At 39.5% G+C, this 24,205-nt stretch overlaps 1 protein-coding gene across 1 annotated transcript in view; it reads left to right on the top strand.

The window, feature by feature from the left end:
- R3HDM1 (R3H domain containing 1) overlaps positions 1-24,205 on the top strand; it is a 51,417-nt gene that overhangs the window by 17,259 nt on the left and 9,953 nt on the right. The window contains exons 7-20 of the mRNA XM_084264770.1: positions 1,103-1,162; positions 1,243-1,383; positions 3,875-3,983; positions 4,080-4,175; positions 5,518-5,555; positions 5,638-5,688; positions 5,840-6,066; positions 8,725-8,982; positions 12,425-12,579; positions 14,025-14,126; positions 17,250-17,504; positions 18,006-18,126; positions 22,224-22,378; positions 22,946-23,085. Of these exons, the coding sequence (XP_084120896.1) occupies positions 1,103-1,162; positions 1,243-1,383; positions 3,875-3,983; positions 4,080-4,175; positions 5,518-5,555; positions 5,638-5,688; positions 5,840-6,066; positions 8,725-8,982; positions 12,425-12,579; positions 14,025-14,126; positions 17,250-17,504; positions 18,006-18,126; positions 22,224-22,378; positions 22,946-23,085 (1,908 nt within the window). The remainder of the gene's footprint in view (positions 1-1,102; positions 1,163-1,242; positions 1,384-3,874; positions 3,984-4,079; positions 4,176-5,517; positions 5,556-5,637; positions 5,689-5,839; positions 6,067-8,724; positions 8,983-12,424; positions 12,580-14,024; positions 14,127-17,249; positions 17,505-18,005; positions 18,127-22,223; positions 22,379-22,945; positions 23,086-24,205) is intronic.

The following is a 24,205-nucleotide window of genomic DNA, read 5'->3' as shown; positions in this document are numbered from 1 at the left end:
CACATCAGGAATCAAAGCTGATTTAATTCAGGTCCATCATTTTGTTAGCAGTGGAGCTGACATGGTTCTGATGCTTTGAGGTTTGTGGTACACTGCTGTGTCTATCTTCTTTGTTCTTTTTCTCAGTGGGGTTTAACAGGAGGTCTGTGGCTTTATATATATACAAGGCAAGCAGTCAACTCAGTGGGATTGTCACAAAAGCTATTCCACTACCATTTGTTATTTGTTAGTATTATAGTTATTATTTCCAGTATGATAATGTATTGGCATTCTATTTTATTGGCAAAAACTGTAAAATGAGCTATAATAAGGGGCCAACACTGTTCTGTCTTAGAGAGTCAAATTAGAATGCACAGACCTCTCTACTAGACTGTTATGCTGTTCCAATTTGAAGTCATAAAGCATCCCAATGACAACAAGAAATTGGATTTACATGCTCAATAATTGGGAAAACTGGGTTATCTGATGTGCACAAGTTATGAACTGTGGGATGATTAATTTCACACTAATGATATATGGGAACTGGCATAAACATTTTTAAGACTTGTTTTCTGGTGCTTCAGCTAATGTTCATGTCTATCACTTGGGAGTTTTAGCTTTTTTTGTCTTCTCTTTATATCTCATCACACTGCAGCGTGTCAGCTGTTGATGTTGTAGTAGTGTCCCCTGTTACCAGTACTCTGTCACCCTGTCTCATTGGTCCCATGATGTTCTGCACAATCAAGGGAGACCAGTTCAGGCCTCTGCAAATCTTACTATGCATACTAGCCAACAGGAAACAACCTATTCCCTGCTCTTCCTTCTTGAAACTGTCTTCTCTGTGACTGTATTTTCTGTTGATTCCACTGGGCAGAAATTACTTGAGGGGTCTTTGTATTCTGATTTCTGAGATGAGAACTGCATATTTCACTAGGCGGGTTCAATAAAATATAGCTTAGTGAAAAATGAATACTTTGTCCTAAAAATACTGGTTTGACACCTGGTGGTCCTGTTTAGAGTCTGCCATCATCCCTTGATCACAGATCTTTGTGTATTCTTAAGATGAATACAGCTGCAGTTATTGGAGTGTCTCATATGTGAGTTGCTGTGTTTTTATTTTCAGGGACAGAATGATGCTGCTGAAATTAGAACAGGAAATTTTAGATTTCATTGGTAATAATGAGTAAGTACTGTACTCTTATAGGAAAAAGAATTCAAGAGTGTTCCTATGTACTTAATAAAGCTACTGTTCCTTTTTTCCAGAGTTCCAAGGAAAAAGTTTCCCCCAATGACATCTTACCATAGAATGCTGTTGCACAGGGTAGCTGCTTACTTTGGATTAGAGCACAACGTGGACCAGAGTGGGAAGTCAGTCATAGTAAATAAAACTAGCAATACAAGAATGTAAGTGTAACAGTCTTGAAAAAAGTTTTTAGGCACATAGGTTTAACACCTGGGGTACATAGTGAACTGGTGCTGCATCTGTAGCACCAATCTGCTCATTGGGAACCATGCAGCAAGGAGAGGTAGTTGCAAGATCTTGACTGTTCGACTTCCAGCTCTGTGTAATAATGCAATCTGTTTCTTGTTTAAACTACTTCTGGGGGAAAAGGGGATGTCATCTGTAAATTAAGACTTTGTTGCTTTTCTTGTGGATGCGTTGCTAACTTTGTTTCAAGGAAATAAGAATTTATATAAAAAATTTATCTGTTTGAAGGTTTATACCAGTAAAGTTACAAACTATGTTCTTTGTTTCTTTTGGCAAGGAGAACCACCTCTTAACTTAGAGTTATTTCTGGTTTGCTGAAGAGAGGGGACAAGTCTTGCACAACTTGGGCTTTTGTATTCTAAAAATCTACTGGGAGAATTCAGGCATTGAAGTCTTTTGTGGAAGTAGTGTTGCTTACAGATCTCACATGGCCTTACAAACTAAACATAGCAGGGAAGAGAGACACCTCATCAGTAGAAGTGTCAGTCAGGTTAGCCAGTCATGGTGTGTACTTTACTATGAGGGCTATGGAGTGTTTGGAGAACCACAAGGCAAATCCATATTATAAAAGAAGTAGCCCTGGGGACCACAGCAACTCCAAACCCCATGCACAAATGACATTTTCATTTAAAGGACCCAGCTCTTCTCTCTGTCCTCTGCACTTGCTCTGTCTCCTCATTTTTCTCTCAGTAGGACAAAGGACTGCTGTGTAGGTATATTTCTACCACCTACTTCCTAGTTTTAACTTAAAACATTTGCCAGACACCATTTTTTGTCGGCTTTTTAAGGTACTGTATGATTTGGACATGGAAATGGGAGGTTACAGCTCCTGCGTGCTAGTCCCAGTCTCTTTGTACACTCCCTATAGCTTTGGGTGAAAAACCTTTAATAAGCCACCCTAATCTTAGAATCACAACTGAAATAATATACTACACTGAAATTTCACTGAAACAATTTCATCCTCAAAAATTTATAGAAAAACATATAAAGTCTAAAGTACATGTGGAATAATTTATATATTCATGTATATGGTTTTGCTTTGGCTATACATTCTCTATCTAAATTGACTTACAAAGGCATATATTTCAAATCTGCCTTTGCATCTGTCAGCATCTCTAGACTGAAGCTTCAGTCTAGTGCTTCAAGTGGGGAATAAGAATTATTAAAAGCTATTTCTTCATTTGAATGCATTTTTTTCTAGACCATATATAAATGGCATATGGCCTCTGGAAGCCCCTTCTAGGTATAGTTACTAATTAGCAGGCATTTCATCTAACCTGCAGACATTAAGATTCTTAATGTTTTCAGCATTCTTATTTTAAATCACTTTGGATATAAAATAAGAATTTAGAAAGAAAACCTTGGAGATCTGCTCCATGTTGAATAAACCCAAACTTACCTTTTCCTCATAGGCAGATTCCCGGCTCCATCGCCGATCAGTGATGTTACTGACATCAACAACCCAGTGCATACTGGGACGTCTCAGTGGAGTGGGAAGTTGGTGATTGCAGGGCAGTAAATTCAGGGACCTTTAAAAGAAAGAGGTAAGACAGTCTAAAGGTTCTCTGAAATGCCTGCTAATTATGTTTGGGCATCCAGTAACTAATAGTTAGGGTTGGCTGTTTTATAGAGAAATCTCCTGACTCTATACAGATGTCCTGGGTAATGAATAAAGAAACAGAAGTAGAGAACAGTATACATGTTTTGTCTTTTATTAGACAAATATTTCCTGATTGAGAACTTCTCTTATGATAGTGGCAGCCTTTTTTATTGTTGAGGTACTTGGTATCTATTTTTAATAACAAGAGTTTGCAAAACACCTTATGTTCTTTCACAAAACAATATACATATATAATCTGTTGCTTCATCTTCTCACTATGGTCTTGTGAAGCTCTTGCTTGCCTGCATTGTACTATTCTTCTCTTGCTCACTTCTATTTAATTTTGTTTTAGAAGTTTGTAAGTTTCGATGCTTTCTCCTCTACCTTCTCCTGTTTTCCCTTGAAATGAATTCTGAGGTATTACAGCTCTAGCAGAAAGCACCTATCTTCTCTTCCATGCATGCCCAGTATCCCTTGCATGGCACCAGTCTGGATTCGAGAGCACTTCTGATTCCCCAAGGGCATGTGGTTTGCTTGCCATCTTAATTGGAAATTGAAGGAAAAGCTTTGAAGGAGGAAGAGGTTTTGAAAGCAGGTTTGTTATGCCTCAGGAACAAGACTTCAGGGGTACATGCAATCTCATGTCTTTGGTACCTTTATCATTGCCTGGACAACAACAACCTGTCACTTCAGTTAGAATATTACATATACTTAATATAGATCTTGAGTATATGTCAGTTTGTTCCACAGTCTATAGTATATGTTTACAAAACCATAAATCTTTTCTTTTTGGCAACTTTCCATAGACCTGACCAAAAGTTTTGTGAGCATATAAAGGATGAGAAGAGCGATGATTTCCAGAAGCGGTATATCCTTAAAAGAGATAACTCTAGTTTAGACAAAGATGACAACCAGGTAAATACATACAGATTATTTCCTTCCACTTGCTGTATTTTATTGTCCACTTTTGCTACTTTCCTGTAGAAGTTGACACTGTATCACTTAATTTAGATGAGAATACGATTAAAAGATGACAGAAGAAGTAAATCCATAGAAGAACGTGAAGAAGAATATCAGAGAGCTAGAGAAAGAATATTTGCACAAGATGTATGTATCAAAGAAAATCTGATGGTATTTTGTATTAATACTTTGCACATATACATGCACATGTGGATTCTTCTAAAAGATACTTTTTTCCAGAAACTTTCTGTATCTGACAGGTACTGAGCAGATAGGAATCATCAGTGCAACTGGAGTGATACTGAAGTTACAAAGAAATTTCCTGTCTTCTCTAATCACTACTGCTTTAACTCAAGCAACCTTCCAGAAGGATTTTGGTGCATTATCTAGCATTGCCTATTTCAGTGCATTAATTTACTCCTTACTGTTAGTCGTGTTACTGTGATATTTTCAGTTGTTACTCAGAGAAATAATTACTTAAAAAAGAAAACCAAAATACTGGAGGGGGTTCTGACTTCTTGTCTGTTATCTTGTGACTAGTCAGAGTAAAATGATTTGAGTTCTCATGTATGAAATTGCAGTCAGAGATGTAGAAACACAGTCTCCCTTGACTGGTGTTATCAAGGTGTCATTGTAAACTATAAGTCAATCACAAATAGTGATTATGTTTTATTATATTGAGTGATACAGAACAAATACCTTTTCAAAAATACATGTTACTTCTAATAATCCATTTTTTCTGACATTTATCTGCAGCTTTTGCACATCCAAAACCAAATTCATGTTCTGAAAAAAGAGTAATGAGCTCTGAGAGGCTAATGGACTATATCCAAATCTTTTTCCAAAAGCCTGGTTTTGTTCACCTTAGTTACGAACAAAAAGAATGGCCCTTTGGATATAAAATAACCTTTTGCATGCTCACTTACCATATGTTGTACCCTTAGAAGTTTTGTGCTAAATGTTTGAGGTCTCAGTCAAGGACAACATGGTTGAGGTTAATAATAGCCTTTTTGATTGTATATTCTGTCTGGTTTTTAGCATAATGTGGTTTTGTGCCTAAAGAATTCAGTGCAATTACTACAGTCTTCTACTTCACACTTTCAGTTGGGTGTTGTTGACAGAGTTGTGGTGAAGTATCATCTGGAAGACACATAAGGCAGCAAAGGTGCAATGGAAAAATTGTAATTTCAGGAAAAAAATGGATATAAACAGAATAGTCAGCGTTGTAACTGTTCCATTGCTAACTTTTCTTTCCTGCAGATGGGCCATTTTATCTTGTTTTATATTATTTATATAGCCTTTTTTCTCCATAACATGGAAATTATACACCAAGGAGCTTCATGTTTCAGGCAGCTTATTTTAAAGAGATGTGCTGTAAAAGTCCATGTATAATACAGAAGACTCCAGACTGCAGCATGTTTTGTTACTGCACTGTAGTAGGGCTTCTAGATGCAATTTGTATTAATTTCTACACTTCTTTGCCCCTCAGTCCCTGTGTTCCCAAGAGAATTATTTCACTGATAAAAGGTAAGAACACTTGCAGTTTAATTCTGTTTCATTTTCCTATTTGCTTAATAAATATTAAGCTATCTTATTAAAATGTCAACAGAATCCAGGAGGAAGAAACTAATAGTACACAACAAAGACGACAGATACTTAGGTATTTGATACTTTCTTTAAAATAAAATAAAACCCTAAAGTATTCTGCATGCATTTCACCTTTTCTTTCTTCTTTTTTTTCCTCTTTTTTTTTTATTTTCCCTTATTTTGCAATTGATGCTTGTGCTAAAAGTTTAGTTTATAACTTGCAGAATCAATAAGGAAACGTCAGGGAGATCAGCCAACAGCCATCAGAGCAGTACTGAGAATGAGCTGAAGTATTGTGAACCCCGTCCCTGGAGCAGCACCGACTCGGATAGCTCCATCCGCAATCTGAAGCCAGCTGTAACGAAAGCCAGCAGCTTCAGTGGGATATCAGTTCTGACAAGAGGAGATAGCTCTGGAAGCAGCAAAAGCACAGGCAGGCTGTCTAAGACAGGTATAATACACTTGGTACAAATGCATTGTTCCGATGGTGTGATACTCGATGCGTGTGGCAGATGGGTACATGTGTAGAGGCTTCAGTCTTGTAGGTGCTCCATGAGTACAACTCCCTCTGGATGCACTGGGTGCTGTGTACATGGAGTGACTACAGACACAGCCCTGTGGTGCTTAACTGCCTCAGAGAGGTAGAATTTGGGTAACAAATTAAATGAGAACTATTTGACTTTTAAATTAGAACTTAAAGTGCATTATAGATGGCTGTAAGCTAAATGTGTTTCATGTCTGGGAGTGTTTATTAACACAAGTACTTTGGTCAAAATACAAATTTAGAGATGAGCTCTTCAGTTTTAGCCTGGCAAAGCTGCCTTGTGCAGTCTTGGGAAACCATGCACTGCTGTCCTACTGGCTAGGAAAACCAGTATTAAAGCCTGTGAATTGTTAGTTATCTCTGCTGTGTTATCTTCTACTGCCGTTGCTACATTTAGCTGAATATAACTAAAAAGCATAGTTAATTTTTAGATTGCTGAAAAATCAGATAAGTGGAACAAAGTGTAAGATTCAGAAATGCTAGGGTTGAAAATATGTGTTCTATGACTCTTGAGTTTCAAAGTGTGTTAACTTGTAATTAACATCAAACCAAAATCCCAGAAAATAGGGATATAAATCTGCTGTGGGACAAAAATGAAACTTGGTAAATACTTGTATTCCAAATGGCAACATAATTTGATACAATAGACAGTCTTGGTTATGAAGGATTTTGAGGCTTGTAACACATGGGTGGGTTACAGATCCACTACTTCAGAATTGGAAGTATAACTGTGAAAAAAGCATGTCGTTGCTTGCCTGTCTTATGCTTGGCTTTGTTCTTATTGATAAAGCTTATTGGTTATGAGGATCTGTTTAAATCTTTTGCTTTCCCTTAAACCACCACTGCCTTATAGGCACATCACCACACTTCTGCATCTTAATGCAGTGAAACAACTGTAGTACAAATTCTGTTTGTCTGTTGTATACTTGTACGGAAGAATTAACATCCCAAGGTGCTCCTGCATATGCTGTGAAGTTGTGCCATCGTGTTGAAGTATTTTGTTTAGCAAAGTAGTAATGCTGTTTGGCACAGCTTGTAAAGAAACTACAACCCAACAATAGCTTATATATAAAATACAGTCTTAAAAACCTTTGTTTTCTAAATTGCAAGAATATACATGGATTCTTATCATTTCCTGGAAACTTTATTTTGGCATTCTGAGAGTCAACATTCACAGTTCAGAAGGCCTGTCTTGATGGTGGTTACAGGTTGTGGTGATTTTTGCATGTGTTGAGACTGGTTTGTTTGTTCATTTTGATCAAGGGTATAATTGGCTTTAATTAGGATGGCTTCAGCCAAATTTCTCTACACAATCTAGAAGTGGATGCGCTTGTAAACAAATTTTAATCAGAGTAACTGGTCAGGTGAAGGTTGTTTCACAGAGCTGGGTTATGCTGCTTTGGCCAGGTTACAATTAATAGCTTTGTGTTTCACTTCATCTAGCAATGAAAAAAGGTTAACAGTCAGCATCAGCAAATGCTTCAAGCTACAATATCTTGTTATACACACAAGTACAAGTGTCACAATTTGAAATTTTTATGAAGGGCTGCAGAGAAACTTCAGTAGATCAGTTTTGTCACAGCCCTTCTTTGCATTCTCTTCTAGATTGTATAGAGGCTGCTAATGAAGACTTCTTAAATTTAACTACTACATTTTGCTTCCAAGTACTGCAGCTATCACAGCAAAGACTTAATAAAAAGATAAACTGTATACCTAGATCTCTGGGTATATAACGATCAAGGATCAGTGCAGTTCTACAGATCTCTCCGTTTTGGAGTTTGGGAAAATTGCTTTAGCTGCATGCCTTGGCTTTCAGAAAGCTCGGGGTCTGGTTCTTCACTGCTTTGCAATGTTTAGTCAGTCATATCTGTAAGATTATTATTGCTTTCACACACTTATTCATGCTCCTTTTGAGCTTTCAATTGTTGTATAAAACTAGGCTAAAGCTACCACATTACCATATTTTTTTTCCAGCTGCTTTCTTGATTTCAGTCTGAAAATTGTCAGAGGAGGGAAAAATTGTTTAGAGGGTTTTAGTATTCTGCAAGTTGTCAAGCAGGTGAGTCAGAGATGATCTCTGGCATCTATTAGTGAAAAGAAAATGGTCATTGCTTGCACACAGGCTCTATCTACAGAGCATGTGAATTAAGCAAACATATCTGAAGGGACCTTGGGCCTGCCACATGTGCGTTAGTTACCCTATGGCCTGCACATGTGCAGTAGTTGCAGGCTGTGTGTTCATCACTTGGTGAATCCAGCTGACACATGTGCATCCATCATTTTGGAATAAGCAGGCATGTATTTTCTGTCCAGAACATCAGCTAGATACGAAAAACCTCACTTTCAGTGCAAAGCAGTGCTGAATTGACCCTTGGTTCGCAGAAGGGACCTTGTAATGATATTCCAGGGGAGATGAAGGGGGGAGTTCATTGAAAAGGCCACTGTTTAATAATGTACTTAAATACTGAGCTTTAAGGGTAAGCGTTTGCACGTATATATACTTTTTAAGTGAGCATGATGTTTCTGTCTCTAGGTAAAAACAATTTCTCATTACTCCTTTCCTAGGTTCAGAGTCTTCTAGTAGTGTAGGGTCATCCACGGGTTCTCTTTCTCACACCCAGCAGCCCCTTCCAGTGCCAGCTCTAAGCCAGCCTTCTCATGGCACGCCTGCCGTCTATCCAACTGTCAGCACTAGTAACTCTCTTTCCTTTGATGGTGGCGGCGTAAGCGGGCAAGTGGCACCTACTAGCGCTAGCTTCTTTCTGCTTCCCTTGGAAGCGGCAGGCATACCACCTGGCAGTGTTCTGATCAACCCTCAAACAGGTTGGTACAAGCTTGTGGATGTTTTTGTTCAATGGGGAAGGTGGAGAAAAATGCACGAGTGTTTACATAAGGCTGAATGTCAGTGTTGTCCTTTTTCTTTCTTTTTCTCTGTGGTTGTGTTTGTTCAGTGCACTTGATTTGAAAAGAAAGCATGACTCTAGGTTCAAAGGAATAAGTAACTTGCTTGCTTTTCTCTGGTAGAGTTTTAACTTGTATGTAAATTTTTCAGTGATCTGCACAAAATAAGAAAATCCTGATTTCTTATCCAGAACACAGAATAACTTGAACTAAAATTCATTTCGGATTTTTTCAGAAGGGGGAAAAGTCTAATTAAAAGTCTGTCCCTGTGCTACTATAAAACAGTTTCTGTGAGGGGAGAGCCTGAAGAAGTATTTATATTGACTTGGAAGAATTTATCATCCCTCACTTTGTTTGTGGCAGCATAGTCTCATCTCTCTGTGCTCCTGACACTGACTTAATACAAGTGAAAGAAATAAGCATGAGGTTACATGCTATTTCCAAATGTCTGTTTGTCAATTTAAAACAGGATTAAATGGATATTGGGGTAATTGGCCAATACTGATATTTTAGTAAGTATTAGGAAATTGATATTTCATAAAGTAGATGCAAGGAGATGGGTGGGTTAAATGGCTAGTTAGCATTCTCTGGGCAAGCTTAGAGTTTGCTGTAGAAGTTAAGAAATTCTGAAGATTTTCATTTACCTTTTATCTAACGTAGTAATCTTTGGAAAAATTATTACATTGTCATTTTAAAAATTTGCTTTTCTTGTAAAAAAGAAAATACTCCCTACCATTCCGTAGATGGACTTTATTATGTTTTAAGATAAAACCTGTGATCTTTTAAACTAAGTTTTTATCATTGGGATTGTTAAAATGACTGGTTATTTCTTTACCTATTCCAATGTTAAACCTTTTAGTTAATTTTCTTTTTCCTTAATATAAATCAGTTTCAGTTATGTAGAAAATGAGGTGCTTTTTTTCATTTTAACAATTCTGCATATTGATATGCTGACTAAGTTTCCTCTTAAATACCCCACTGTGTGAATGAATGGTTTAAGCCAAGCCTGCTAAAAACATTGGTTAGAAATGAGTAGCTGTAATGTCTTAATTTCCATAGACAGACATTGGATGTGGAGCAGGATGCATTTGCCAACTTAGCTCTGGGTTCTGGACTGTAGTGCTACTGACTTGGGTTTTCTAGTTGTGCAGCTTAGACAAGGGTTTTCCGTTCCCTCTGACCATCTGAAGACAAATACAATTAGTGAACAAGTTCTGTAGAAAAATAAGTGGGGTTAGTGTCTGTATGCACTAGGGTAGTTGTACTCTGCAGGAGGTATGAAGAACGTTGGTGTGTGTCATTCTATGAGATTATAGCACGACCACAACGCAGTCTTTAGAGTTGCTGCACAGCAAAACAGAGATTGCAGGCACTGAAATGACACCATCAGCTTGGAAGTGCTTGCATGTGAAACATGGTAGATTTCTGCCATTTCAAAAGTAGCAGGTTTTAAGTCCTTTTCACTTCAGTTTTGTCCTCCTCCATATTTTTTGCACTTGATGTGTTTCACTTTCTTCCTCCTGTACTGTTGGTCACTTTCCCTGTTACATTGATGGGCCTTCCACATATTGACAGGGAAGGGCAAACAAACATGATTGTGAAAGTTGTTCTTCTGAAAACATCTTGAACTTGCACCCTCTTCAGAAAAGGCAGCAGAATTGTAGACATTGTGGTCATTCCTACAGTGTGTCGATTTTTAATGTATTTAAACCAGTCATTAATAGCCTTTTCTAACAAAAGTCTTTATTAGTGTCTAATTGACTGTCTAATAGTCCAGAACAAGGAATACCCAGGTTCAGATAAACTTTCCATTTACAATGTACTCAAATTATCATATTCTGTAACTGTTCACCTGGCTTTATTGCTCCAAGTGACAGAGTTCAAAAACCATAGATTAGTGTTTCTGACAGAGGATCTCAGAGCTTAGGTCAAAAAGAGTGTTGTTCTCAGTAGCTGAAGACAGTAATGGTCGAGACACTCGTTCAGCCACTATAGGACACAAGGAGGGGCTCCTGCAATTACCAGAAAGTTGTAGAAGGAAATAAGAATATCTGACTCTGTGTTAGTGTGAACATTCCCCATTCTTGAGCACCAAAGAGAAATCCATTCACCTACATTGAATGTAGCCTGATCACCTGCAGTTGAACTGATAATATGTAGCTTCTTTCTGCAAGTCTGTAGGTGCTTCCTGTCTAGAGTTTGTATTAATTGCCCCAGGCCCCTCTCCAGTATCTGCTACACTGCTCTGTTGGCCAGTTGAATTAAATCAAGCCCAGGTTGCATGGAGCTTTGAACAGCCTGGTATAGTGGAGGTAGTCACTGCCCATGGCAGGGGAGCATGACTAGATGGTCTTCAAGGTCCCTCCTTACCCAAAGCATTCTATAAGTGTGTGAAGTACGATGGCGTGATGAAGTCTGAAGCAGCTTTCATCTCCTTTGCACCCCAACTAGGGTCCTGTCATAGGCTTTAGTCTCAGTTTTTTACCTTTTGGGAAAGAGTCTCAGACTAGAAAACATTTACATCAGAGAAGAGAAAAATATACATCAGTATTTGGACCTTTAATGTCAAAATAAACCATTGAAAGGCACATGTCATTAAGCAGCTAGACACTGGTCTTGGCTAGCTAATCTGTTGTTCCTGTGATTTGTTTTGGGTATTTCCAACCCAGGCACCAAAATAAATCACTGTTTGTGTATAATTTACTTCTAAGTAATTTATTTTTAATTTTTTTTCCATTACTCCACTGCTGTAATATTGAACTTGCAAATTATTAAATAGGAAAAAAATAATACATTGTTTAATTTGAAAGCGGAAAGCCAGTTTATCTACGAGTAGGGGAAGAGCCCTTTGACAGTAATCTTATTAGCAGTTATGGGAATGCCATTGCAGCAGCTGCTTTTTATCTGTGTTTTTAAATATTTGCCTTTAAGCTCTCCTGTGTTCTGGTTAAAAGAGATTCATTTAATGGTGTTTTAAAAGGTCCTTAAAAATAGCATTTTCAGGAGGTTTTTCTCTTTATTACTCCTACCCTTTTCAATCCACTTTATTAAAATCGAGTCTTCAAGACCAGCAAATATTTATCTGTGTTCACTAGGTAGAGACTGGGATAACTTTATTTACCTTAAATGTTTGGGGGTTTAATTGCATGTAGCTTGTGAAATGTTTAGTCATTGCTGCTGTGAGTGCAGTTGTGTGGATTTGGCTTAGATCATCCTCCACATAAACCAATATGACTTTGTTTATTTTTTTAAATTTTATTAATTTATTCAATCTGCCTACTGTAAATATATTTGTCTTTATTTTCTCCAAACCTAGATGCTGCAACTGGCTGTCATTTGGTTGTGTTCTCTTTCAACTTCCCAGGTCAGCCATTCCTTAATCCAGACGGCACTCCAGTTGTGTACAACCCTCCTATGCCTCAGCAACCTGTTAGGACCCAAGTGCCTGGACCTCCGCAACAGCCACCTCTTCCTGCACCACCTCAGCAACAGCCAGCGGCTAATCACATCCTCTCACAGGTGCACATGTCAAACACATGATGCTTGTATTGACAACTGATGCTGTCAGGATGCTGTCTGGTAACAAGGGGTCAGCAGTAGGCTTGTTGCGTTGAAGCATGGAATAAGAAATACTGGCTGTGCAGATAGGGGGAAACTGGATGTTTCCCCCCTGCAGCCCTCAGAACTGCTGATAACTGACCATGGTAGGCAGCCTTTTCTTAGGAATCTAGAAGGTATTTTAGTAGCCTGGATTGCTCTGGAGAAGAGGCTCTGCCTTTGTCCTTAGTTATGCCATGTGGTTACCCCTGGCATTAACAGTCATTTATTTAGCAATCTGGGGAGAGAGTTAATCGAACTGAAATCTTTGTCTCCTTGACCTGGCATTATTTTTCAGCCAGATGAACTCTTGGGCTGTACTGCACAAGCAGTATGTGTAGCACAAAAGTAGCTTAAGATGGTAGACTGTGAAGGCTGCTTTAGCAGCACCTTGGTTGACTCTTCAGCATGCAGTTCTGTGAGCAGTGCAGGATGTATTTCATCCTAATCTCATAGAAGAGAAATTTAGTAAAACAGGACAGATTAAAGATGACCTCAGCCCTTGAAGAAGAAAGGTAAAGAGCATATACATGCAGGAAGAGGGAGGGTTCTGCCTCTTTTCACAGCAGCTGTTTCAGGCGCCAAGCTACTGGCTATAGTCTCCTGTGGCATTTGAAAGATGTCCTCAAATTTTATCACAAAGCTATTTATAGAACTTCATCTAAACATTTATCTTTGTTCCGCTTCCTTGTTTAAATCTCCTGTTCAGGATACCTGCACATGCCACAGTAGAGATGGTCCATTTTGGAAAAGGCTCATTTGTAGTCTCTCTCCCTACCTAGCTTATGGGAGTGTGTATGTGGCATTTGCACTCTAATTCACAAACTCCTTCCTACTGCTGGGACTGCTGTCTCAATGGAGAATGAACCTGTCCAAAATATTCTCAGCAGTGACACCTGTTTGATGTTCAGATAGCCACAGTCTAGAGAAAATATTTTAGTCTTGTTGACTAAACCCAAGTAGTACATTTTAGTCTGTGGTTAGTAGTAAATTAATTCTGGTTTAGATACTTTGAAACAAGGTGCCTTTAGAATGAATTTGTAGGCTTTATTTTATAATTTTACATAAATCCCTCTAAAAGAAACAGTGAATGTTAAATTCAAGCAATTTGTTGATGTATAGCTAATAGGATATATAACCAGTAAAGCAAATGTGTTTCTGCTGGGAGACAGCTATTGAAAACTACTTCTGTGTTAATTCTGTGCAGTCTTGAGCTGAAAAAAAGACGTATCCATTCCCTTTGTAGTAATGCAGCATCGTTGCTTTTCTGGACCATAGTTGCTTTTTCTATTAGAAAAGACTTTGACTTTATTCTCACTTCTCTTACCCTGATGTTAACCATGTTTATAAACCTGTTATCTCTTCAGCCTATGCGGCCTCTGCAGCCTTCTTCCCAGCCTGTTCAGTACTCTGCAGTCTCTTATCCACCCCCGCTCCTGCCAGTCTCCTCTACACAGCAATATTCTGTGGTATTATATCTTCTCTTCATTTCTTCTCTGTGTGGGTTAATCTTTAGTGGATGCTGACCTTTGCTTGGTTGGTTGTAAGTGCTGTGTGATACCAGTGTAATGACTGGCTAGCTTTTTGGTCACAGTCAAACATTACCTGGGAGGGAGGGGGGAGGAATAGTTCTGAGATGTTAATGCATTTGCTTCAAGTGCAGCAGAAATGTATATAATTAAGGCTCTATCTGTGTATCTCTGTATTTAGATATCTATTATTTCTCCTTTGTAAAGGACCATTGTTACTGTTTTGTTAGCCAGTCAGTACCTTGCTACGTCTGAATTAACCTCTTTCCATCCTTCCTTCTTGTTTCTCTGTCTGCTCGCTCTTCTGCTGAACCCTAATACATTTTAGGGGATCAGCTGTTCTGGTTTTTTGAGGTTACCTTGTTCTGTCCTCTTTGCCAAAACTCTTAATGCTCCCACTTCACTGACATCCCATGTTTAATAAATAGAAGCTGGAAATGAAGTATATCTTAGTCTTTAAGGAAAAAACAAAGCCAACAAAAACATGAATAAAAAACCCCAGACAAAACACCACAAACACACACACACACACCCTGAAAAACCCACGAATTGAAACTGAAGCCTAGTGAGAGCAGCCCAGGAGCTGCCACTGTGTTGGACAGAGCCAATTTCTGGTGGTTCCAAGACTGACGCTGTCCTGCCCAAGGCTGAGTCACTTGTCAACGCTGGTGGCATCTCTGACAGAATGTGTTGGAGAAAGGGTAGGAAGTCCTGTGCAGCGGCTGTGAGGGAGATGAGAGAGAAACAGCCCTGCAGGCACCAAGTTCAGAAGGAAGAAAGGGAGGAGGTGGTCCAGGTGCTGGAGCAGAGATTCCCTTGAAGCCCTTGGAGAAGACTATGGTGAGGCAAGCTATTCCACTGCAGCCCATGGAGGATCATGGTGGAACACATATTCACCTGCAGCCCATGTAGTATCCCACTCCAGAGTAAGCAGTGATTCCATGAAGGAAGCTGCAGCCTGTGGAGGGCAGGAGCTGTGGCCCATGGAGAGGAGTCCATACCAGAGCAGGTTTGCTGGTGTGCCCTGTCACCCCATGGGGGTCCCATACTGGAGCAGTCTGTTCCTGAAGGACCATATCCCATGGGAGGGACCCACAATGGGGCAGGGAAGAGTGAGGGGGAAGGAGCAGCAGAGATGAAGTGTTAGGAACCAATCACAACCCCCATTCCCTGTCCCCCTGTGACACTTGGGGAGGAGGTAGAAGAGCTGTGAGCGAAGCTGAGCCTGGAAAGAAGCAGGGGAGTTGTGGGAAGCTGCGTTTAGATTTGTTTGTATTTCTTGCTATCCTACTCTGATATTAATTGGGGGGGGGGGGGGTTAGTAAATTAATCTTCCCCAGGTTGAGTCAGGTTTGCCTGGATGGTAATTGGTGAGTGATCTCTCCTTTTCTTGACCCACAAGCTTTTCATCTTATTTTCTCCCTGGTTATTGGTAAGGATGGGGGAGTGATGGAGAAGCTTGGTGGGCACCTGACAGCCAGCCAAGGGTAACTCACCGCAGTGTTACACAATAGCTATTTCACTGTGTATTCAGAGGCTTTATTTTGTTATGATTTGAACACTAATCAGAAACATCTTCTAGTGATAGATACAGATTCATCTGAATGCAATACCCTGCACATAATTAAAGCTATATTGTAACTGTTATCTGTGTGTTGAGCATGCCATCCTAGAGGAAACTGCACTTCATGGAGGATGTTTTGATACTAGCCACACTTTGACCTGTTACTTTCTAGTTTGCACGCATGGAGGCTTCACTCAGTGTAAGTTACCTCTTTAGCCTCAAATGAGAATGGTTAATGAACCAGTGTCAGCTTCCTACACGAGTTCAGCATGTGACTGAAGTGCTGGTAGTGCAGCTAGTTCAGGGGCTGTCATTCACAACCCCTGTTAAAGCAGAGAATGAAACTTCTCAGAACCTTTCACATGCAGGAAATGGGTTAAATACTGGCAATTTCAATAATTTATTCCTGCCTATGGTCACTTCAGTTAGTGAAAAGGGCTGATGGTCTTGGTTTGTAATCTAAATGCAGCCCATCTTCAGTTAGTACCAGGAATGTTTGCTTCATCCAGTTGGTGGTAGCTCCATGCTTTGGTGGTTAATCGTGCTTGTACTGTAGGTCCCTTTTAATATTTTCAGTGATACTAAGAATATCTGTAGTCTCGCAACAATAAAATGTCATAAAATGAGCACAGCTAATCAGTAAAAGAGAGATTTTGCACTTACTCTTTCTTGATTGAACTCCTACCTCCTTCAGAATGATCTAAGATCAGTTGGTCTTCAAACATTTTTAATGTTCCTCCACGTTTGCAGAGTCCACTTCTGAAGTATGAACCAAATCTTCCTGTTCAGCAAAAAAAAAAAATGCAATACTCATTAAGTTCTCATTTCCAGCATGTGATAATGCTGAGCTGCTTGTAAGGAAGAGGAGCTTGGGGTTTGAAGTTTGGAATTCCACATTGCTCCTGCAGTGCTCAGGGCAAGGAGTGTTGTAGTTTCAGATGTTAATAAAATATGGACACTAGGTACCCACTGGTATACCTTTCTTGTGACTGTTAGTTGATTTCAGGCTAAGAAAAGTTAATCCTTGCATCTAGTGTAATACCAAGTTAGAGGAATGTACCTCATTATTCAGGATTAGAGCCTCATTAACTTAAGCTTTCAAAATCAGAAATTACTTCAGCAATATTAATGCCTTCTGCTGTTTTAACTGGAGTTAGATGTTTTCACTCAAGCTTTGGAGGCCAGTCAGACTTTATTTTTGACAACTGAAGTCATACAGTAACTAGATAGAGGCAGATATAATCCAAAAATTGAATATTTGCTGTGAAATGAGTAAAGCTTCTGGATATGGATGTTCTTTCCTGCTGTCAGCCCTGAAGATCATTTACTACTGTGTTCCATCTTGTTCTTTCCTGTTGTTCCTTGGCTGGTGTTGCTATTGCACGGTAATCTGAGATGTGCATATCTGGAACTTAACTATTTGGTTATTTTAATCTTTCTTTCTTTCATGTACATTTGAGAATGTTTTGTGTCTTGGTTTTTTTTTTTAACCATCACAGCAAGACAACCTAGGATCACAGTTTAGCCATATGAGTCTTGCCCGCCAGCCGCCTGCTGACCCAGCGGAACCTCACGCTGCTATGTTCCAGTCCACTGTCGTGCTCCAGCCCCCACAGCAGCCCGGTTATATCATCGCAGCTGCTCCACCGCCCTCTGGCCAAGCAGTTTCTGCTCCAGGCTACTCGACATCTAGCCACCCAGTCAACCAGCAAGTCCTGCAGCAGCAGGGATATGTGCAGCAACCTGTGCCACAGGTACAGTGGCTCTGTTTTCATCTGCCCAAAACTCTGTATTTAAAAATGGATCATGCTGTTCTGTTAGTGACCTCTGTGTGTGGTGTGTTAAATTGCAGCACTGTGCATTTGTTCTGGAGTTGAAGGATTTTTCTGGCTTAAGCACTTTGGAAGTGTCCTGGGTTCACACAAAGCTGGACAGAAATGACTGACTTCAGTTTACTTCAGAATGTAATCACCTAGGTTTTCCTATTTACCTGTAGCTGGTAAAGCTCATGTTCTGTAGTCTTCTAGAGTCTCAGATCTTCTTTTGTAGGAAGTGGGAATTGTTACTTCCTGCAGTAAAGGTAGAAGAAATCAGCTGTTAAGGAGGGAATCTGTGTAGTACAAGTATTTTTTAACTGTTAAACTATTTAATAAGCTTTGCATCTTCCTTCTATTGCGTGATTCTTTTTGCATTTAGATGTCTGCCTCCTATAAACCTGCAGATAATGCATCTCTTTAATTGCTGTTTGGTTTTAGATGCCAGCTTGTTACTGTACCCCCAATCAGTACCCGCACTCCAGTCAACAATACCGGCCCGTTTCTGTCCATTACAGCACGCAGCAGAACCAGCCACTGGCACAGCCTGGGCAGCAGACAGGTTTGTTGAACTTTTTTCTTTCTTTAATTATAGATTATATTTCTTTTTTTTTTCTTTTTGTTTAGAACCAAATAATTTAAAAAACTTGTAACTTTGCAAGTAACTTCAAAGTTAGTCACTAAGTAAAATTAATTGGTACCTTTAAATGAGGTAACATTGCAGACGTACCTTAACAATAAGACCTGAGGGGTTACAATAAGTTTTCTGCTTTCCCTGTTTCTAGTAAAGACTTTTCTACTGCTCCTGAGTTACCTATCAATATTATCAAGCTGTGTTTGTCTCCATTTCTTCTTGTCTTTTTTCCTTAGAAATTGTAACTGTACCTACCATTATTGTAATAATCTATACTATAAAATATTGTTATGACAACTTCAATTAGAGTTGGATTCCTGAGACAAATTTACTTCTGAGTAATACCTTGACTCACAGTCAAAACTTTCAGAAGTAACTAGTGCTGCTTGGAGGCAGAGATCCTTAAAAGCCAGACATTTGTACTATGAATATGTAGTGTATATATATGTTAGACTTGGTGTCCTTTGGAGTTTCCTTTGGGAAGAAGGAGTCTTTTTTCATTACCTCCCCCTGCCCCCAACTCCGTGTTGCTCAACAGAAATAGGAAGAATGATCGGCTTTTACAAACATTAAGTGGATTTCTTTATAGCTGTTGTATGAAGTAGCCTATAAGAGGGGTGTCTCCCTCTTCTGCGGTCCTTCTGGGAAATACTCCAACAACAGCAACGCTTTAAGGTGTTATTCAGGGTTCAGTTCAGAAATTTAGGCAGGATTGTCACTGCTGAATCATCAAGATAGATGCCTGCTTATGGTGGAAGGGCTATGGGATCATTTTAAAATACTATTAGTACCTGGTTACTGCAAAAGGGATAAGAGATCAGCACTTCTCACTCTTCAGAAGTGAAAGCATCTTGACATTTTTTCAAAGGAAAACAAACTACTCTGTTTTGCAAATCATTCATCAGTGTTAAAGGTGTGTTATCCAACTGTTACACAACCTGCTTCTCTTCCTTGGAACTTGTCCTGCCTAGACTACTAATAGCAAAGAGTCTGAGGCTCAGCTGGGTTACCTCCCTGTGTGAATAGCACACACACTAAATCGGAGAGAGCCTGGTGTGTGAGTGTAGCTAACCAAAGCAATCTGAATTTGAAAGCATGGGGTGATGGTGCATCAGCACCAAGGCACAAGGGGAAGAATCGTTAGGTAAGTAAGCTTTTTTAATTGTATGTTTTTAGCTCTGTAACTGAATTTCACTGCCTGTAATGTGGACAGAGCAAAAAGCAGCAGCAGCAAAAAATTCTCATCTGTGTCCTAGAAGAAACAAAAAAAGCAAGCTGTGCAGACAGCTCCTTGGCTGCTCTGGTAACACACCTTGTACCGGTAACCCTGGCATGAGGGGGTCATATTTAAGTAGCAAGGGGGTGGTCCAGTCCTGAAGTCGATGCAGTCCTGTTCAGTTACCTAGCATTAATGGTAGAGAAGTATTTTACTAGCAACAGCACCTCCCAAGTTGAAATCTCCCAAGTTGCTGCCTAGGCGTTGCTGAGTTCATTTGCTGCTTTATCAGAATTCTAGGGATGGGAGGTTCCACATCATGTTTTCTGTTCTGTAAACTTCTCATGAGATGGTGTATTCTGAAATCCTCTCTGGTAGATTTCTTTTAAACCTTGAATTATTTGTATTAAGTTGACACAAAGCTACATCTGGAATGCTTGGATCTTGTTAAGCAAAGCTCTGGGTCTTACTCTATTCATAACAAAGTGGTTACTAACTGTGAACTAACTTTACAAACACAAATACAGATGACAACTTCACTGCTGTGGGGTGGCCTCACTTTGTGTATGAGCTGTTGGATTCGGGGCCGTAACACTGTCTGAGAGGTTTACATTTCTCACAGTGAACCGGTCTCTTTTTCAGCTGCTTCCTGGCTTCCTTTTTAAAGGGTTTTCGCGTGAAATGTTAGAGGGGTGGGATCACTTTTAATTAGAATGCTTCTGCTGGGCCAAAAGATTTTGGGAGAAAACTCTTAAGAAAAGGGCATTTCTGTTTGTCACGATAATAGAGACCCTTTTACCATGAGACTGCCTGCAAGTTATTAATTTTTCTTACATTAACATTGATTTCTTTCTAATTATGTGAATACTAAGAAATATGCTTTTTTTTATCTACTGTTTCAGAGTGTTTCTGTGTAATGAGACAGTCTGCTGTGGCAGGTGTGGGTTTTCTGCTGAGTGCTGCATTTCTGTCAGACCACTCTCTATGCAGAGGTGAACTCGTGAAGCTAAAAATAGAGCATTCCTTGGAACGCTGTGGGGAACCTTCTTGGCAATCAATTTATATTGTTCCTCTGCTCTCTGCTTGCAAAATTGATCATGTCTGGCTCTGGAAGTGCCGGAAAAAATGCTGAAAACTCTTCACAGCAGCATTGCAATTCCTGGGAAATGAGGGGTTTGGATTGCAGATGTGTGGATTGGGTGTGTGGTACACCACAGCTCCGCGCTCTGCTGCTTGGTTTAGGTGCCACGGGTTGTTTTGTAGCAAAGTACATCTGAGCCTTTCGTTGGTTACAGATGTGAGCTGGATTTCTGTGCAGAGCTCACACTCAGTTATTCTAATTACTAATCCTGATGGTTCTGAAGGTCTGTATAGGCTTTGAAAATATTTATATTGCCTTGTGTGCTTCTAATGAATAGCTCTCTCGGGTTTAACAAACCGAAGCTGCTTCTCTTTAATTTTCTGAAGCAATATTTGATTATATTAACAGTCTTTTTTAGTCTTCATTGTTGTGATTTCTATAGAGACAGCCAGCTGAGACTGCTAACCCACAATGTGCATTGTACCCTGTATGTATGCAATCAATGAACATTGCTGGGCTTTGTTTACAGAAAAAAGTGGTTTCTCTTAACTGAATAATTATTTTCAAAATAGACCCTGCAATTGTTAAGCACAGTTGGGAAAAAAAAAAGTCCACGTCAGTTTTTTTGCAGCTCTGTTTATGTTATCATAGTTCCATAGCAAGGTAGGGAGGATGGGGAATGTCAAGGTCAGAGAATATGAATGTTGAAGTTCAACACAGACTCTTCTTGCCATCAGTGCATCTTGACAAGCCCAGTTTTGTTTTTCTGGAGCGATAACTGGCTTTGTCTCAAACACTGTTAGTTTTGGGGGGTTGCTGATGTGGTAAGTATCACGTACCTGTATAATAGAATTTGGCAGAAAAGAATTTTACTTGCATTCTGCATGTGTCTTGGTTGTGGTAGTAGTTACTACTATATGCTTTAAAGAAAAAAATAGGCAGGGCTTAGATCTAATAAATGCACAGATTTCCTGTTCAGCACTTGTGCTTGGTTTGGGTTGGTTTTTAGGATTTGGGGTTTTTTTTAAGCCATTTTTGAAAGATAGCTGAGGATATCTGTTAATATTAAATGCTTTTCAAGGCCCGGTAGAGGGGTGAATATGAACAACTTCCTTTTTTTCCCCCCAAAGATAACTTTGAATAGGAAATATCTTCCACTGTTGATGAAGATGGCTTTTTACCTGGAAGATTTTTCTCAGTTGCCCTTTTAAAAAAGATTTGCACACATACTTTACACAGATTTTATCGAAGGATGATTCGGGTTTGAATCATAGTAAAGATACTGTCATCCCTGGGACACCTGAGGTACTAGTAGACTGTAAGATACCTAGGCTTTCAAAGCTGAAGTACCTGGGATGGCCTTTGTCGCAATAAGAGAGAAGTAATTGGTTCTGATACTGTCTCGCGTGCTCAGTTCAAGTGCTTTCAGCTTTCACCTGTCAAATCGAGGTGCTAATGCATGTAACTCTCTGGAGTGTAAACAAATATCACAAGCATGTGAGAGCAGCATTGCAGATAGTATGTGTAGTGTTTCATGCTGGATCCAAATGAATAGATCTATTAATTTTACCCTTGGTTTGTTTTTACATGCATGATGAGTTCAACTCTTCTCTGAAGTTGCTAGATGTAAAAAGCCATTGGAAAATGCTACGTGTACATGTTCACATAGGCCACTGTGCATGAAATGTGTTCATTATTTCAAAATAAGACTTAAATGTATAATTTCAGGTTACCAGGTTCTGCCTAACCAGCAGCAAAACTACCAAGGTTTAGTCGGAGTTCAGCAGTCTCAGAATCAAAATCTAGTCAGTGGCCAACACAACAACGTTGGGAATCAAATTCAAGGTGTGATTGTTCCATATCCTTCAGTGCCATCTTATCAGGTGGGTAATTTATTCATGGCTTTCCAGTCACTATTCTGTGAATTTGAGTGATATTGTCCAGTTATATGGGGTTTTTTTAGAGTGCATTGCTTTGTAAATAGTAGGAAGCTGCAGGCAGCTGTCAAAGGTGACTTTGGGGACCAATTAAAAACCAACCGAACAAAAAATCCCACGGTTGAAGTGAGGAGAAAAATCTATCACAAGTGTACAAGTTCTAGTCCTGTTAAATGCCAAGTGCCGTGCTAATTATGTTTCAGAGGACAGGGAAGAAAGAGCTCATATAGCTTCCTTCCCTGTCACCCTGGTCTCTGCTGTAAAGAAAATTATTGATTTATAGAATCCCTTGGAACAAACTTTTCCATTTTGGGCGAAGATACTTTTATTTATTTATTTGTTTTAGTAAAGTGTCTTAACTACTCTTATCACTAGTCCTCTGGATTGAGGGGACTCTAGATCTTTTGGTGTCTGTTTCTTTCTTTAAACATTCTTACATAAACCAGGTGATGGTCGAGAGGCAGAAGGAAGCATTCTCTGCAGAAGAGAATCTTAATGTGTTCTCGATTTTAGGTTTCGGTGCCTCAAGGTTCCCAAGCAGTGCCCCAGCAGACATATCAACAGCCCGTTATAATTCCCAGTCAGTCAAACCAAGGACTGCCCACAACAGTCTACTACAGTGTCATTCCATCGGGCCAACAGAATAATTTAAGGTGAGTTTACCTGAGTTATTTCTTGGAAACGAGGCTTAATTGCCATGTAATAACTGCCCGGATCTGCTATAGCGTTGCACATATTAAAATGTATTTTAAAGACAGACTTAGAGAAATATGATTAGCTGTTTCTTTTTGCTCTGACACAGTTAACTAAAACAACCAGTGCTGCTTTCATTGGGGCATGCTGGTTAGACTGGAAAAGGTGTTTCCCTATCAGCAATAGTTTATACAGGTTCACATCTTGAGTTTTCTGCGTTCCTTGTCCTGTACGCGCAGCACTGTGTGCTCAGCAGCAGTGCCTCTGGCCAGTAACACTGAAGGTGGCTATCTGTGTTTCTGTGTTCACTGCCTTTGTCCAAGGTAGAAGTTTAATTAGGTGCAGAGAGAAGAGAATTGGAATCCCAGAACAAGGCAGCTTCCTTCCTGTTTTGGAGCTTTGTCTGGAAGGAGCTTAGCTTACTTCCTCCGTGTTGCTAACGAGGCCTGCTGGCACGAAGCTGGCTCTGAACCAGACATAGGAATGTTTTCCTGTGCTCAGCCTTTGTTTGATAAATAACTTTTTTTACTGACCTTGTTAAAAGCAAATTGATGTACACATACAGACCTCCCTGTGTGTGCACCTGTGTCCCCATCACAGTTGGAGACTTTGGGAGAGAACATATGGACAGATACCTAACAGGAATTCATTATGGTTAATGCTTGTTAGAAATTTTTCTTTCTCTGGTTTTTTGAACTTACAGATGTGCATCATTCAAAAATGCAGCTCTTAAGCAGCAGCAGGATGACACTTGCTTCATCCTATTGTGAGTGCAGCGACTTAAATAGTATTTGTGTCATCGCTGCATGGCTTCACCTACTTAAATCTGAATTCTTGTTCTTTGTATCTGAAGGTTCTTTTTATCCTGTTTTTCACTGAACCTCAAATATAACTACAGATGCCATAGGTAGACAAAATTCCAGACTTCTTTTGAAGTAAGTTTTGTTTCTTGATCTTTCCTGTCATTTAGAACATCCCTCCCTTCTGAACAGGGAAACATTTGTTAGGAATTCAGAGCAGAGTGACAACTAACAGCAGCATCTTGCTTTCATCAAGCTAATTACATTGCAGCACTTGGAC

Source organism: Gallinula chloropus, assembly GCF_964237585.1.
Source record: "Gallinula chloropus genome assembly, chromosome: 5".
Taxonomy (NCBI): Eukaryota; Metazoa; Chordata; class Aves; order Gruiformes; family Rallidae; genus Gallinula; species Gallinula chloropus.
The sequence above is the reverse complement of the archived record's forward strand: the minus strand, read 5'-3'. Positions and strand labels throughout refer to the sequence as shown.